The sequence below is a fragment of the Mytilus edulis genome, chromosome 4 (genome assembly GCF_963676685.1).
Source record: "Mytilus edulis chromosome 4, xbMytEdul2.2, whole genome shotgun sequence".
Taxonomy (NCBI): domain Eukaryota; kingdom Metazoa; phylum Mollusca; class Bivalvia; order Mytilida; family Mytilidae; genus Mytilus; species Mytilus edulis.
Genome location: NC_092347.1, coordinates 70,715,566 through 70,731,855, shown reverse-complemented (window position 1 = coordinate 70,731,855; position 16,290 = coordinate 70,715,566). Strand labels below are relative to the sequence as shown.

At 30.9% G+C, this 16,290-nt stretch overlaps 1 protein-coding gene across 1 annotated transcript; it reads left to right on the top strand.

Annotated features, from left to right (window-relative positions):
- Positions 1-3,933: 3,933 nt before the first annotated feature.
- LOC139520398 (leucine-rich repeats and immunoglobulin-like domains protein 2) lies at positions 3,934-15,412 on the top strand. Its single transcript, XM_071312987.1, has 7 exons — positions 3,934-4,088; positions 5,927-6,042; positions 7,978-8,188; positions 8,953-9,068; positions 12,306-12,522; positions 14,146-14,427; positions 15,234-15,412. Exons 1-7 carry the CDS (start codon positions 4,052-4,054, stop codon positions 15,290-15,292), a joined length of 1,038 nt encoding a protein of 345 aa, XP_071169088.1. The 5' UTR covers positions 3,934-4,051; the 3' UTR covers positions 15,293-15,412.
- Positions 15,413-16,290: the final 878 nt, after the last annotated feature.

Sequence of the window (16,290 nt, the reverse complement as noted above, 5' to 3'; positions counted from 1 at the left end):
TATTATCAAAATTATCATCATGATCTTGGGTTTAACATGCATATATTCGTGTTTATTACTCCATTTATATCTATTAAATCACTTACAAGTTACTACTAACAAAATTTATATAGCAATATATCAAAAACAAATCATTGTAAAACGACGTTAAAAATTTTACGTGTTTGTTGCTAAAGAACTGCATTTAACAAAAAAACCTTGGCAAAATACAACTAGTGTGAAATGGAATTAAATATACTTGGAATAATTACATTTGAACTCCTTATGACAGGTATACATTCATAATGAGTAAAAACTATTAAGATCTCTAATAGCGTAAGACAAAACAAACAGACATAATTAGTAAAAATGTCAAAATAGGGGTAGAGCGGACAACGTTGTGTTATAATCTTAACCATTATGAAAACAAGCAAATATGTCAATAAAGATTTTTTATTTAAATACTGATGTATAAATAAGAATTTGTGATTTTTCTAAAATAACCTCTTTCGTGGATGCTGTAAAAGTATATGTGGGGTTCCCAGTTTTGCCGGTTATTCCTTATTTTAAGTGAGATGCTACCAATGTTTCAAGTTAAAGTATGACCATTTGGACTATATTTTTGAACTGGGGCGATTTCTAAGTGCAGTCAAGATGTTTGTATTTGACACCCTCATTTGGAATAACAGACTGGCTATGTAGGTGTCGTATTAAGGTTTAATTATACCTTTTAGTTTGATATTACTTTAAATGATAAAATGGTAACATGAAAATTGACGAAAGTGTCAAATTAGTTCAATTATAATAACGTCATAAATAAATAAATCACAGTATTAACCAATATCGTGATCGTTTCCGTTCGTAAGTTTACTCTCCCAGAAATAAATCATGGAAATAGTTCGTTTTGTTGATAAACGTGACGTCATTTTGATTTTTTATTGTTATTAGAACATAATATTCATTATCTCAAGTATATAAGAATAGGTTTTACTTTTTATTATCTACTAGCACCTTCCTTAAAAAGACATCCTATTTGTTATAAAAGATCATCGTTCGGAAAATAAGCATTTTGATGTTGCTGTCAAAAAAGAGAAATCTGGTCGAAAGAATCCTACAGTTTTAGGTTAGTATCTATTTCTCAAAAACGTAATGCAAAGCTCGTAAAAAATAGTGATTTTTATATAAACATAAATAAACTCATCATAGATACCAGGATTAAATTTTAAATTTACGCCAGATGCGTCGACTCAACTTAACTCAACTCAAAACTTAAGTCAAATTCAAGTTATAAGGTTAATGTGAGGCACAGGAAGCCAGTCCAGTTGTTTCTTTATTTTCTAGTTCTTGAGGATAAAGTGATAGAACCCAATTAAAAAAACAGATTGTTAATGGAATGGACATCATTACTATATATGAATGTGAAATTATATGATCTGTCTTCTCTGATCTTCTCGTTTTTTTACAAGTGTCTGAAGATACTCAGATTCATAACACTAGTTCATCAAATTTCTGTTCATACACTGGTGACGTTTTGAAAAGTAACCGCTGCAGCTAGTAAATACTGAATGAGTTGGGAAATGTATATCCCATATGAAGGTGAAGTTGGAATACTGGGATTTACAATTTGAAATTTAAAAACCGTAGTTTGTCATAAATTTTAGTATTGAGGTGACCACTCATTTCAAATTCAAGGGATAAGTTTTAATATGAGGCAGAGGAAACCAGTCTGTTGGTTATTTTTTTTATTATTATTTTCAAGTTCTTGAGGATATAGTAATGGAACCCAATCAAAAAAGTTTGAATTGTTAATGAAATGAACATCATTACTATATCTGAGTGTGAAATATGATCTGGCTTCTCTGATCCTCTCGTTTTTTTTTTTTACTATTGTCTGAAGATACTCCGATTCATATGAAAATAAGAAGAGGTCGGCACAGTTAGGTCCCATATGATATATTGATCCATTTTGTGGTGATGCTAATAAGTATATAACATAATTGGATACCTTTCCCAAGCTCATAGTTTACATAAATTATTTCATGCAGAAACATGTGTTGTGCGTCCTGAGATATTACTTATTATCATTATTTGTATAAGCTTTTTTAGGGGAAAACATAATCATACAGTAGTGATCTTTTTATACATTTTTTAAGGGTATATATACATTGCAGGTGCAGAATCAAGATTGAACCACTCCTATAGGTCTTTTATAGACATACGATGCATAATGATGGCATTGGTCGTGCATTTTCAAGATATATTTTAAACAATGTTTAATTTACACAATATTTTAAACAACAACTGTGTTTTCAGAATTGTCCTTAACTGTTATCATTTTTATCAGTGTACAGAAAATATCAATAGATTGTCAAGTTAATTTGATAATCATAATCATCAAAGGGAAGGACAATTGTTGATCTTACTTTACTGTTTCGAACATGTGTGGATTGTTCAGTGCCTTCATCCTGACATTTAGTCCATGTCGCATAGAAAATTTAACAAAGAAATATGTAGAAGATTTCGAGGTATCAACTTATAAGCCTTGTGAACATTACGAAAGTTAAACTGATTCTCTCTCCACACGTTTAGAGTGCATATTATCAATATAATGGAGTTTAATTCCATTTTGGATTATATGAACTTTGTTAGAATTATAAAATTTGTAAAACTTTGTTTGTAGACTTTCGAGTCATTTCTTTTATAATTATATGATGTAGACTATTTGTTTATTTTTAGGAATGATAAACAGAAATGTTGTACAAAAATATTCTTAGTTACAGATACAAATCTATCATGATCCCCGTATTATAAGGACAGTACTAGAAAGAGATTGAACCAATATGTAAAAGATTAGAAAATTATAATAAAGTAATTGGAGAACAAGAAATATGCAATTTGAAAAATAAATTATGGTCCAGGTTAAAAAAAAAAAAAAGACGATGTAGTACGACTGTCAATGGGACAACTTTCAGTCGATCCGAATGAATAACGCGTTCACAACTATAGATCACCTAACGGCCTTCAACAATGAGCAAAACCCATGCCGTATTAGAATAAAAAAATCCCTGAAATGACAAAAGTAAAACAATTTAATCGAGAAAACTAACGGCCTGATTTGTGTACAAAACAATAAAGAAGAAATAAATAAAATAAACAGAAAGGTATACAGTGTTATCTTGACTGTGTGGTTTTCTGGAGGAAAGGTCCAGTTATTAAGTTGGTCGGAAGGCGAAATTTACACCTCCGGAAATAGCACGTTATATGGTAATTGGTGTACAATTTATTTTTTTGTAAAACATAGAAAAATTAAGAAAATGAAAATCAAGTGAAAACAAATGAAAGACTATTGTGGTGTCTTTAGATCTCGAAAACGTGTCTCTTCTGAGTCAGGATATAGACATAACATAAAGGTCAACTAATTCGTGATAGTGATCGTTAATCTGGTTTCGTGTCGAATTTAGTCTGTCTTGCTCATTTTACCGTAGAAGTGTTTTTTGTGTTCTGCGTGAATGAAATTTGCCAGAGGTGAGCGGGGACGTTGGATAAGTATATCGATTGAGATAGTTAAGTGCCATATTATGTGGCAGAGGGTATATGATTACTGATATTTATAGTTAACAATCGTCAAGATTATTTGAGTCGCCTAATCCATGAACAAGGTAGAGATACGAAGAGCACATTCAATATTCCAGAGTATCTTCCATGTAAGAATTGTTCGAATATATGACATGCATCATGTAAATGAAATTATGATTACTACTATTATACTCATTATTACCATTCTAACCTGTCGTCAGTGAATTTCAAGTGACATTTAAAATATAATTTTTTTACCATTGCATCAGCAATAATATATCCTGCTTATTAAATCAATTACTATTATGTGTTTTAACTACTAAATAAAGCATTTACAGACATTAATTCAACGGTCAAATTAGTTTTAAAATTTTCTAGCCGAAGAGTTATAAATCGTTTACGTCAAATTACGTTTCTATCTTTCTATGCAATTTATGTAACGAGTAAGGAGAGATTGAAAATTATAGCAACGACAATTTTTTTCAAAAAGTGAAGTATGGAAGGGTTTATAATGCTTTTTCTTCTAATGACAGGTATGAAATTACTGTTATATTCATATTTTGATTCTTAATTTTGTTAAAGGTTCGTCATATTCAAATATTTCTTTTTAGAAATTTAAAAATCATACATGTGCTTCAAAGATAGCAGAATGCAGACTATTTTATTAACCGTCTATTTCAAAGTTGGAATTTTATTGAAACATTTAAGTTTAAAATGAAGCAAAGATGATTATTTGACTAAAAGATATACTTTGCTTAGTTGTGCCTTATGGAGAATTTGTTATTTAAGCATACTGGCGATGAAAATATTGTAAAAAAAAGCTTATTTGAACTTCATCAGAATCGCGTAAACCTAAACATTTTAAACAACTCTATTAATGCACGGTATTTCTTTGCGAAATAAATCAATGAAAAAAGTTAACATGAAAGTTAACAGTATGAAAATGTATGAGTTTCATATTTTATTCAACAAGTAAAATAATATATGCTTACTACATCTCAATTTTTATAAAGGAGGCTTGAGGGTACCAAAAATTTCAGCAAAAACATTTTTGTTTCATTACAAATTTTATTTATTACACTATTAGTTGTTACTTTATGATAAAGTACAAAAATCTACCAAAACAATCGATTTGTTTTTACCCCAGATGACTTTTAAAATGCTCCAAATTGTCTCCTTTTGGTCCAAAAATGCCATTATTTTGGCATTAAAATGAAAATATCTTTTTTAACTCATCGGTGACCTATATTTTCATCATTTTTTTCAAATAAGCTGTATCTAAACTACATAACTTTAAAATTTACTCGATTTCTGTAATTTCTTTTTTTTTATTTCGATATTGCCTCTATTTTTCCTATAAGTTCAACAGAAAAAAAGTACCTAAACAAAAAATGCATGCTTTTTCGAAGGCAGATCATGAGCTTAAATGAAAGCTGGTCCCACTTTTTTATTTTATTTTTCTATCAAGTATATAATAATGTTCATTTAAAGAAAAATAATAGCGAAACCCCACATTTAAAAAAAATGGATTAATACCCTAGGGCCCCATTCACAATATGATTTTTCCATATTTTCCTCAATAAGATAAAAAAAAAAAAAAAAAAAAAAAAAAAAAAAAAATATTTTAACAAATGCAATCAAGCAACGAGATCGAATCAACAAAAATGGTTAAGACAACTAGAGCTTCAAGGTAAATGTTTAAATGCAAATATATAATTGTATGACGGCACAAAGCAATATAATTCCAGGTATAAAGAGAACTGTTAATGCGTTTGTATCCGTAATTCGTATGAACACCATATTTGATTCAGCTGTCATCGATAAAATTTAATATTCCATTTGTCTTTCATTGAATGCATGCAGACACAATTAGTAATACAATGTATATGTATTTATATGTGACCTACCGAATTAGACTATTTACCGGATTTGTAATCACATAAGCAACACGACGGGTGCCACATGTGGAGAAGGATCTGCTTACCCTTCCGGAGCACCTGAGATCACCCCTAGTTTTTGGTGGGGTTCGTGTTGTTTATTCTTTAGTTTTCTATGCTGTGTCTTCTGTACTATTGTTTTTCTGTTTGTCTTTTTCATTTTTAGCCATGGCGTTGTCAGTTTGTTTTAGATTTATGAGTTTGACTGTCCCTTTGGTATCTTTCGTCCCTCTTTTAGAAACAATCAAAGGTGATTATATTGCAATAGTTCAGAAAGCACATTTGATGCGCACAATTTAATGTGAGAATGGAATATTATTTCGTTTGTCCTTAAGTTTTTGTCTCAACCGACATCATAACCAATTTCTAGATATGAAATATAAACTTATGTTGCAACTGCTTTACACTTGATCAATGTATTTCAAATTTAACAGTTTCAGCGATACATATCCCTACTTCTGTTATTGAACCTTCAGTAGACGAAGTATATGTTATTGAGGGGGATACAGCCACATTGGTTTGTTCTGTTAAGTGGCCAGACAGACCAATGGTAAGTATGTGAAAATAAATTCATCATAGATACAAGGATTGAAATTTTGTCCTTGCGCCAGACTCGCTTTTCCTCAACAAAAGACTTATCAGTAACGCTCGAATCACAAAAAGGGTTGAAATGCCAAATAAATATAGGATGTTGAAGAGCAGAAAGGACCATAAATTCCTAAATGTTTTGCCAAATACAGGTAAGGTAATCTATTCCCGGGGTAGGAAAGCCCAAGTATTTTCAAAACAACTAATTTAACGAAATGTTACTTAATTGATTTTGTCCTGGTAAATATCTGAGCAATCTTTTAAATATCAAGACCATTTTCTTTATGTTACGCTTTTCGCTTCTCATATGATATAATGTTATGTCGCTTCTTAAAAAATTCTCAAAGTTATTTCTCAACAAACTACTTACAAACGTAAACTTCGTTATAAGCTTGGTTTTTATTGTGAAAGGAAACAACCATATTTAATGATTTTTTTCCAACTCATTACATGAAACACCATAGAAACATTGAAAATAAACACACATTTTGTTTTGTTTTCTTGGGGTTACTCAACTTGCCATGGTGGAATGACCCTATGGAATCATGCTGACATGAATTGTCATTGATATGGTTATATTTATAAATTTACTGTTTACAAATTTTTGAATTTTTTGAAATACTAAGGCTTTTCTACCTCAGGCATAGATCACCTTAGCTGTGTTTGGCAAAACTTTTAGGAATTTTGGTTCTTAATGCTCTTCAACTTCGTACTTTATTTGGTCTTTTTACTTTTTTGGATTCGAGCGTCACTGATGAGTCTTTTGTAGACGAAACGCGCGTTTGTCGTTTTTACTAAATGTAGTCCTGGTATCTATGATGAGTTTATTTTCGCCCATCTTTCTGATTCAAACTTTTTGATATCTACAAATGTATGTATGAATGTGAGATTTTGTTAATACGGTATCCCGAACTTTCGTTTTATATTCCTTCTAAAACTTAAAACATCATCTTTGTTGGGCGGTAAACCCTGATAGATATTTTGCTTGTTTTTACTTAAATGGTATGTAAAGCTCGCTATTTCATTGTTAATATATAAAATGAAATAATTTACCTCAGGAATAGATTACCTTAGCTGTATTTGGCAAAATTTTTAGGAATTTTGGGTCCTCGATGCTCTTCAACTTCGTACTTTACTTGGCCTTTTAAAAATTTTTTCATTCGAGTCTCTCTGATGAGTTTTTTGTAGACGAAACGCGCGTCGGCGTCAGTATAAAATTTTAATCCTGGTATCTATGATGAATTTATATACATGAAACGCTTTTCTGGATTTACCTTTGCTGGAAATTCTCAAACGAAATGATATCCTGCAAACTTTTATGTTAACATGTTGACATTATGATATATTTGTACTAGTATATGAATATTTTGAAATAAGAAATATACTTACTCGTTTACAAACGATCATGTGCATGTTTAATACGTATTGAAATTAAATAGTATGTAAAACGTAAAATAACAAATTAGACATATCTGGTTCGTAAACATTTATCATGGGTATTTCAAAGAACCATTATTTTTTATTTGGGGTTTCTATTCAATATTTTGGAAACATGAGGTTACATGGTTACTAAAACATGAACACATGTGAAATAAGGGGACATTGTGATTGGTTAATTTCCAATGATGGTTATTATTTCTTATATGCTATGAAATGTGCTGTGAATTGTTTTTCTATAGTACTAGACAGGATAAAACTTCACTAATGCCAAGTATTTTTTTATTTTAAACAAAGACAAATTCTGCACAATTTTTAATTTAAGGCTTATAGGAGACAACCAATGGTGGTCGTACACCTCTGATGATTGCTTTCTCATTGATTATAACCCCATATTTTGTTTTTGCTTGTTCGGGATAAAAAAAAAAGATAAGTTGTAATAATCTTTACCAATATGCAGGTTATCTGGACACGAGTATCTGATAATAACCCATTAACTGTTGGAACATTTGTATGGACTTCTGATGCACGAATATCGATTCAACATTCAAGAAAAAACGATTGGAATTTACTTATAAGGAATGTCAAACTCGACGATGCAGGAAAATACGAATGTCAAGTTAATGATAAAGGAATTTCAGCTAGAGGAATGGTTTTACTTAAAGTAAACGGTAAGGAAAATAAATTGATATATTCTTTGAGTTCCACTAGCCAAAAATAGTGAAATTTTGATAGAAGTACCCAGTATAAATTTTATTAGAACGAAGGTTATATATAATGTAGTTGTCCATTTGTGTTAAATTTCCACAGGATATTAGCGCGACGCATAATAGTTCCTCTTTTCTAGGGAGAACATTTGTATATACCGAAGGCATACTGAATGTTTTACGGAGGGGATCAATCTACGTAACGTACACCATGTTGAAATCCGTGAAAAACGCGAAATAGGACGTTATAATTTGACGGTTTTTTTTTCATTTCTAGAAACGACGTCATAGAGCTTTTATGTCACTACCAAGTTGCGTTAGTTGATGCGCATAAACAATAGGCTGTTTGGTCTTTAATGCATTTTTAATCAATACATTTTCTTCTTTAATTTTCGATCGTTCCAAAAGATAACATTGTGAAATGAAACTGATGGTACACCAAAACTCAGATGTAGATATATAAACTTGTATTGCAATTACTATAATCTTAATTAATATATTTGGAATATAACATTTTCAGCGGTACATGTCTCCTGTTATTGAACCGTCAGCAAACGAATTATATGAATATTCGATACAGAATGAGAATTGAATATCATTTCGTTTGTCCTAAAGTTTTATTCTCAACCGAACTTCATAACCAATTTCCAGATATGCGTCAAGATATGAGATATAAACTTATGATTGCAATAGCTATAAATTTGATCAATATATTACGCATATAACAGTTTCAGCGATACAAATTCCTATTCCTGATTTTAAACCATCAGCAAAAGAAGTAGAGGTTACTGAGGGGGACACAGCCACATTGGTTTGTTCTGTTAATTGGACAGGCTACTTACTTGTAAGTGTATGAATTATAGACGTTTCAAAACTACTAATCTAACTAAATGTTACTTATTCGGGGTTTTTGTTCTTGTAAAAGGCAGAACAATCTTTTAAATATCAAGACCGGGGTTTTTTTAACCAATGCATGTTATTCTTGTTGCATTTCATGATATAATGTTATTTCGATTCTATATAAATTTCTCAAAATTATGTCTCAACAAAATGCTTACAAACGTATACTTTTTTACAAGCTTGTTTTTTTATTATTAAAGGGAAACAACCATATATCATGTTATTTTTGTTAAACCCTTTTGCAAAATTAAAATATTCACACTTTTGTTATGCTTTCCTAATGGTAAATCAACATGCCATGATTCCGATGAATTTTATTTGATATCTCTAAAAGTATGTGTGATTGTTATGTTTTGTTGATACGGTATCTCGAGCTTTCGTTTCATGTCCTTCAAAAGATTAAATCATTATCCTTGTTGGGAGCTAAACCATGATGAATATTCTGGGTTTTCTTTCTTAAATCGCATGGAAAGCTCACTATTTCATTGTTAATGTAAAATGAAAATAAAATGTATGAATAAAGGCAAAAGTAGAATACCGCTGTTCGAAATCGATTGAGAAAAAAACAAATCCGAGTAACAAACTAAAACTGAGGGAGACAAATCAAATATAAGAGAAGAACAACGACACAAAAGATACACAACACTAAAATGCAAAACACGCAAAAACCAACTGTAATATTACATTGGCCATTTTCCTGACTTGGTACATGACATTAAAAAAAATGGTGGGTTCAACATGTTTTTGTGCCTAGCCAAACCTCGCACTTTTATGGCAATGTTAAATATAACACTAAAATGACACCATTACATGACAAGACTCAGTACAAATAAATACATTCAGAACAGAGATTTTGCAAATAAACAAAACAATACAGTACATTTCGACAACGAAACAACAGAAACACTGTAGTGAACATACAACAATAAACAAACGACAATGCAACACACACAGAAGCAGACTATACGATAACAATTGCCATTTTCCTGACTAAGTACAGGACATTGTATAGCGAAAGAAAAATGGTGGGTTGAACCTTATGTTTTTGGGATAGCCAAACCCCCCGTTTTCTGGCAATGTTGAATATAACATTAAAATGACATCACTACATGACTGGACTTCATTATAAATAAATAGAAGAACATACAGGACAAAGAAACACACAACTAATAGCTATCAAAAAGGTACCAGACTTATAATTGAGTACGCCAGTTGCATGCTTCGTCTACATAAGACTCATCAGTGACGCTTAGATCAAAAACGTTCGAATATATTTGATACATCTGTAACGCTCTCCTGGATTTAGCTTCGCTGGAAATGACATCATGCAAATTTTATGTTTAAATCTTGACATTTTATATTCTATATATGAATATTTTTATTAGAAATATGATTTTATCATTTTATTACAAAAGATTCATATGTACATGTTTAATATGTATTGAAATTAGAAATTATGTCAAATAAAAAGTTAAAAAAAACTTCCAGCTATAATGGAATTTGAAAGCGGAAAGTCCCTTATCTAATACGAAATTGAAAGCTCAAACACATCAAACAAATGTATAGGTTGCATTTCTGTAAATATTGACAATGCAGTTTTCCATAGGAACTCCTTTTACGGCTAAAACTGTACCACTTTTACGATGAAGGATTGAAAAAAATCTTATCCTAGAATGGAAAGTTCATATGCACTACAATTTTTTCAAAGGTCAAAATATAGTGCTGTGCGGCATATTTTCAACGTTTATATGCCCTGAACTTCTACTAGTTTAAACTATCACTAATTTTCTTAACTACCCCTACCTTAAATGAAATGTTACCACATATTTCAATGTAAACAATATGCACATATATATTTACTGTTATCGCACCGCGGGTAGATTATCACGTTGTGATTGGTTTAACGCCGTCACGTGGTGACCCTATTTTGAGACCGTACGGGTTAGTAAATTTCATAGGGGGTTCATGACGCGTAAATGATGACGTCATCTATTAATGTTGTTGTGTTTCATTGTTTATTTTTCAACAAAACGCAGCAGAAAAAGTCCAGCGTGCGATAAATTCGTTATACGGTTAACTTCAGACCCCTTACGGATCCATAGAGGGTGAATGAAATCCATAGGAGACTCGGCCTACGGCCTCACCTCCTATGGATTTTACTAACCCTTAATCAAGATCTCCCCAAAAGAGGTGTGGTTTGAGAAACAGCTGTATTTACAAAGTGCAACCTATAACAACGTAATGTAATGATCAACTATATAACGTTAAATTTATCCAATGTTGCGGGATGCTACCTTCGTCACACTAGAAAAGTTCTCCCGAATTTTCGATTTTCATGGTATCTTTCACATTCTAAACGTTTAATATGAATATCTTATTTTGAAGAACTGTAAAAATTAGAATTAAATAATGAACTTTTTTTTAAATGTCCACTCTTCGTGATAATGCGGAAGTCACCTGTTACGTTTTCTCAATGAAACATCAATCAGTTCTATAAAGAAGATTATCCGGTTTGAAACAATGTATACTTATAATTGATGTCATCTGCTACTGGGTGGAGTTTCATAGATTAACTACTCTTTATACTTGTCTACGTATGTCAGTTAAGCTAGATTTGCTTAATTTGAAAGAAAAGTTAAGGTATAAGTATATAAGTATATTTTGTTTAAACCCATTCACGAACCGATTGTCAAAACAAAAAACTATAAACTTACATTTTATTAAGACGACATTATGGAAAGCACATCAATCAATTAATACGTTACAGTGAAGTTATTTGAGTATCTAAAGGGTTTATTTATCATTGCAATTTCAAGACAGGTGCAATATTTCAAAGGGATATTCAAACTCATAAGTCGAAAACTAAAAAAAAAAAACATCAAAAAGACAAAAACAGACTACTAAACTCAACAAAGAAAACAAATGTCAGAAAAAAAGAAACCTCACTAAGCTGTATATTTCCTTAACACATCACAATTTGTGCATTTTCCAAGAATACACTAGACTACAAAAATCCCTTTTATAATGATCACTCCAAAAAAACCAATGACCTGAATAAATGATTAATCAACTACGATGTATTTTGTTGTCTAAGAGTTACTGTCTCTCTGGTATTGACACCACGTCCCTTTTTGCTCATTCGGCATCAAAATAAGTTGTAATTGATTTAACCAATATACAGGTAATCTGGAGACGCCAATTTGGTGTACAAATATTCAATTTTGAAGACTTCATGTTGATTCCTGATTCACGTATATCCATTCAACATGCAATAGGAACAAACGATTGGAATTTAGTTATAAAGGATGTCAACCCAGACGATGCAGGAAAGTACGCATGTGAAGTTTACGGATTTTCAGTTTGGAAAACGGTTTTACTTAAAGTAAATGCTGTCAATGGTAAGGAAAATAAATTGATATATGGTTATTAGTACACATGTAGCTTATTGTAAAGGAATTACAGTTTGAAAAAATGAATTTACTTAAGTAAATGCCGTTTATTGTATGGGAAATAAATTGATATATATACAAGTGAGGGGTTTGGCTAGCTATAAAATCAGGTTCAATCCACCATTTTTAGCATAAGAAAATGCCTGTACCAAGTCAGGAATATGACAGTTGTTATTAATTTGGTTTGATGTGTTTGAGCTTTTGATTTGCCATTTGATTAGGGACTTTCCGTCTTGAATGTTCCTCGGAGGTCAATATTTTGGTTATTTTACTTGTTCTATTTATTACTTACGTATTGTTATGCTTCAGAAATTCTGTCACTTAATAATTTTTTAAGAAAGAAATTGTCTTTCTGCAGTGCTGGAGAAATTTGATAAAAAAAATGAAAGGTTTCGTTCCGTACTGTTTTCTGAAAAGTTTGCGTATAACTAAAAAATTAAAATCAATCATTAGTTAAAAAAAAAAATTCCACTCAGAACTCAAAGGATGAATGATTTGGTGCGTGCCTTTTCCATTCATACGGAGACAGCAACTTTTGTCGCTATCAGCCGTTTTAGTAGATAAAGTTTTTCACGCAATGCACAAATAAAAAGGATATTCACAGATAATTGTTTGTGGATGATATCTTAAAAAAAGTATGTCAAGATTTTTTGTGCAATTTTAAAAGAGGGACGAAAGATACCAGAGGGAGAGTTAAACTTATAGATAAAAAATAAAATGACAACGCCATGGGTAAAAATAAAATGACAACGCCATGGGTAAATATAAAAAGACAAACAGACAAATAATAGTACAGAAGACACATCATAGAAAACTAAAGACTAAGCAACACGAACCCCACCAAAAACTTGGTGCGATCTCAAGTGCTCCGGAAGGGTAAGCAGATCCTGTTCCACATGTGGCACCCGTCGTGTTGCTTATGTTATTACACACCCGGTAGATAGCCTAATTCGGTAGGTCACATTCGTGAAAAGGGAAAGGGTATTGTAGTTACGACGTAAGGAACATATCCGATATCAGTTGCAGACAGTGAGTGCAAGCTTGGAAATTTAAAAGAAATGTTGATGCCTCACGTAAATTTTTTACTATTTTCTGTTTATATAATTCAAAATAAGCATATTATGAATTTGGTTTGTACCTAGTACTTGTCTGGATATACTTTTTAGGAAACGCTTAAATCTAAACGTTGAAATGTACGCAAAATTGATCTAGTGAACACAATGTATCTATGTGCATTCCAAGCAATAAATTGTGTTCACTAAATGGCTGAAACAGTTAGAGATTAGACGATTGTACTGACCTATCTTGTAAAACTTGCTATCCCCGCATTGGTGAAGCCAATTCCCCATAGTTGGCATTGGATAAGGTGCTTTCTGATATTTTCGCAGATAACCTTGCAACTAGATTACTCATTTTTTCTAAATTGGCATTATACAATGCCACTGTAAGGGAAATGTGGTATATACTGCGTGGCATACGTCATAATCAATGACATTGATACTAATAAACATCATCGTCTACACAGTAAATGTGGAAGGAACACTAACTATTTGGATTGATGTATTTTTACAGAAAGCATCCGTTTTAACAAAAAACCATCTGACGTCTTGGTAAAAAAGGGACACTTTGCTCGATTTGAATGTGCAGCTACTGGTCGATCAACTCCAACCATTTCATGGTCAAAATATGGTGCTGATGATTTTCCTGCTGCACAAGAAAGGCGAATGCATAAAATGTCAGACAGTGATGAATTCTTTATCATGGATGTAACAGTAAATGATGCAGGGGTATACACATGTACAGCAACAAACGCAGACGGATCTATCAGCACTGATGTTAATCTCTTTGTTTTATGCAAGTATTACTTATCCTGAATTTCAGTTCTAACGTCATACTAAACTATAGCTTTGAATATTATGAATTAGAAGAGATATTGGATGTTCCTCTGGGTGATAACATCCTCACGACACAAAATTGAACAAACCAAAAAGACAAGTAGAATTCAGCAACAATAACGTTTAAAGCAGTCTAAAAATGAGGCAGTTTAGTCGGCCTTGTCGAAAACGATTTCAATTACATTCATCATTTCGGTCTTGTGGAACTTTAAACATATATCAATTGATATTAAAAGACATCTTTGATGACGTTTAAATTTAGGATTGGATGTTGACTTTCCAAAAGCATATATGTTTATACAGAAGTTGATAAAACAGTGAAAGCATGGAATACTTTCATTTTGCTTTTGCTTGTATACGAATATTATTTATAGATATCTTTCATGTTACTGACTTTGTTAACACGACAAAAGTTTAAATAGGAAAACGATTCGCCAAAAAATATTTTAATTATAGATGTATTGATTATTGATAATTATTAATATTTTTGAGAAAAATTTGATTCAAAATCAATCGAAATTTTTAGATTTATCGTAAATAATGTAGTTTAATACTCAATTCATTTGATAAGGTTCAATCCGAAACGTGATCGAAGTTGCAAAATAGGAATCCTTCTTTATTAGAACATACCAATTAAAACAAATCATCTGAAAAAAATAAGAAAACAATGTCGGAAAATTGCCATAAAAACTTTAGTATTTCTCATTCCCTATATCAGCTATATCGATAAATAATGTTTACTGTTCTTATTGTTATGTTATGTAGATGATGAAGAAGATACAAATTCAACATATATAGCTGTAAAAGACCAATATATAGATTAATTACATGTACAGACGACGGACCCAACTAGATGTGTCTTTTTTGCAGACTGCGGATACCTACTTTTGCATTTTCAGTTTCATTCAAATTAAAATGCAACCTAGTACCCGTAGTTTTAGCTATATATTTGTTTGGTTTTTTTAAATTAATTTACCCTATCCAAACAACGTTTTATCTTAAATATATAACGTGGTAGGTGCTCTTAAAATTATACATAACAGAAATGTATTGTTTTCTCGTTATTGCTTGTTTTACCGTTTGCCATTTCACTACAAACCATTAAAAGTCTGAAATGGCCTTTATCTGTACTTGACTGTATTGATTTTTACTCGGCCAGTCTGAATTCGTCTGAGATTTACTTGATAATACTCGACTGTAGTCTGAACCATACTCGACCAAGTCTTAACCAAACTAGACCTATTCTTTGTATCTATCAACTGAATTTTATCAATTTAGGATTTTTTTTAAAAACAACTTGAAATTAAAAATGTACAGTATTGAAATTAAAATTTCACAATAATCAATCATAATATAACTTCAAATCAATATTAATCAACACTTACATAATAACATATATCAACTTTTAAAATATAAATAAAACAAGCTGATCAAATAATCTAAAAAAATATTTTTAATAATATTTTATGAATATTTCGGAAGTATTTTATGGTAACTGGACTATTTTCACCATTAGCTTAAGCATAGTACAGATTTATGGTGTCAGTTGAGTTCAGGTAATAATGCAGTGAATGTTTTTTTATTAAGATATATATAAAATAGTATATAAAACAACTAATAAACTTTTAAAAAATGAGAGCTTAATTGTTTTGTTTTATTAAACCAAGAATTTAATATATAATCATTATAATAGAATTTCCATAGCAATCTTTGATAACCTTTTTAAAAAAAGGAAATGTATTCTTAAGTAACAGTTAAAAAAAATTTCAATTAATCTAAGTATTTTTTGTCAAATTAACATGGCATACATAAAGCACTTTAA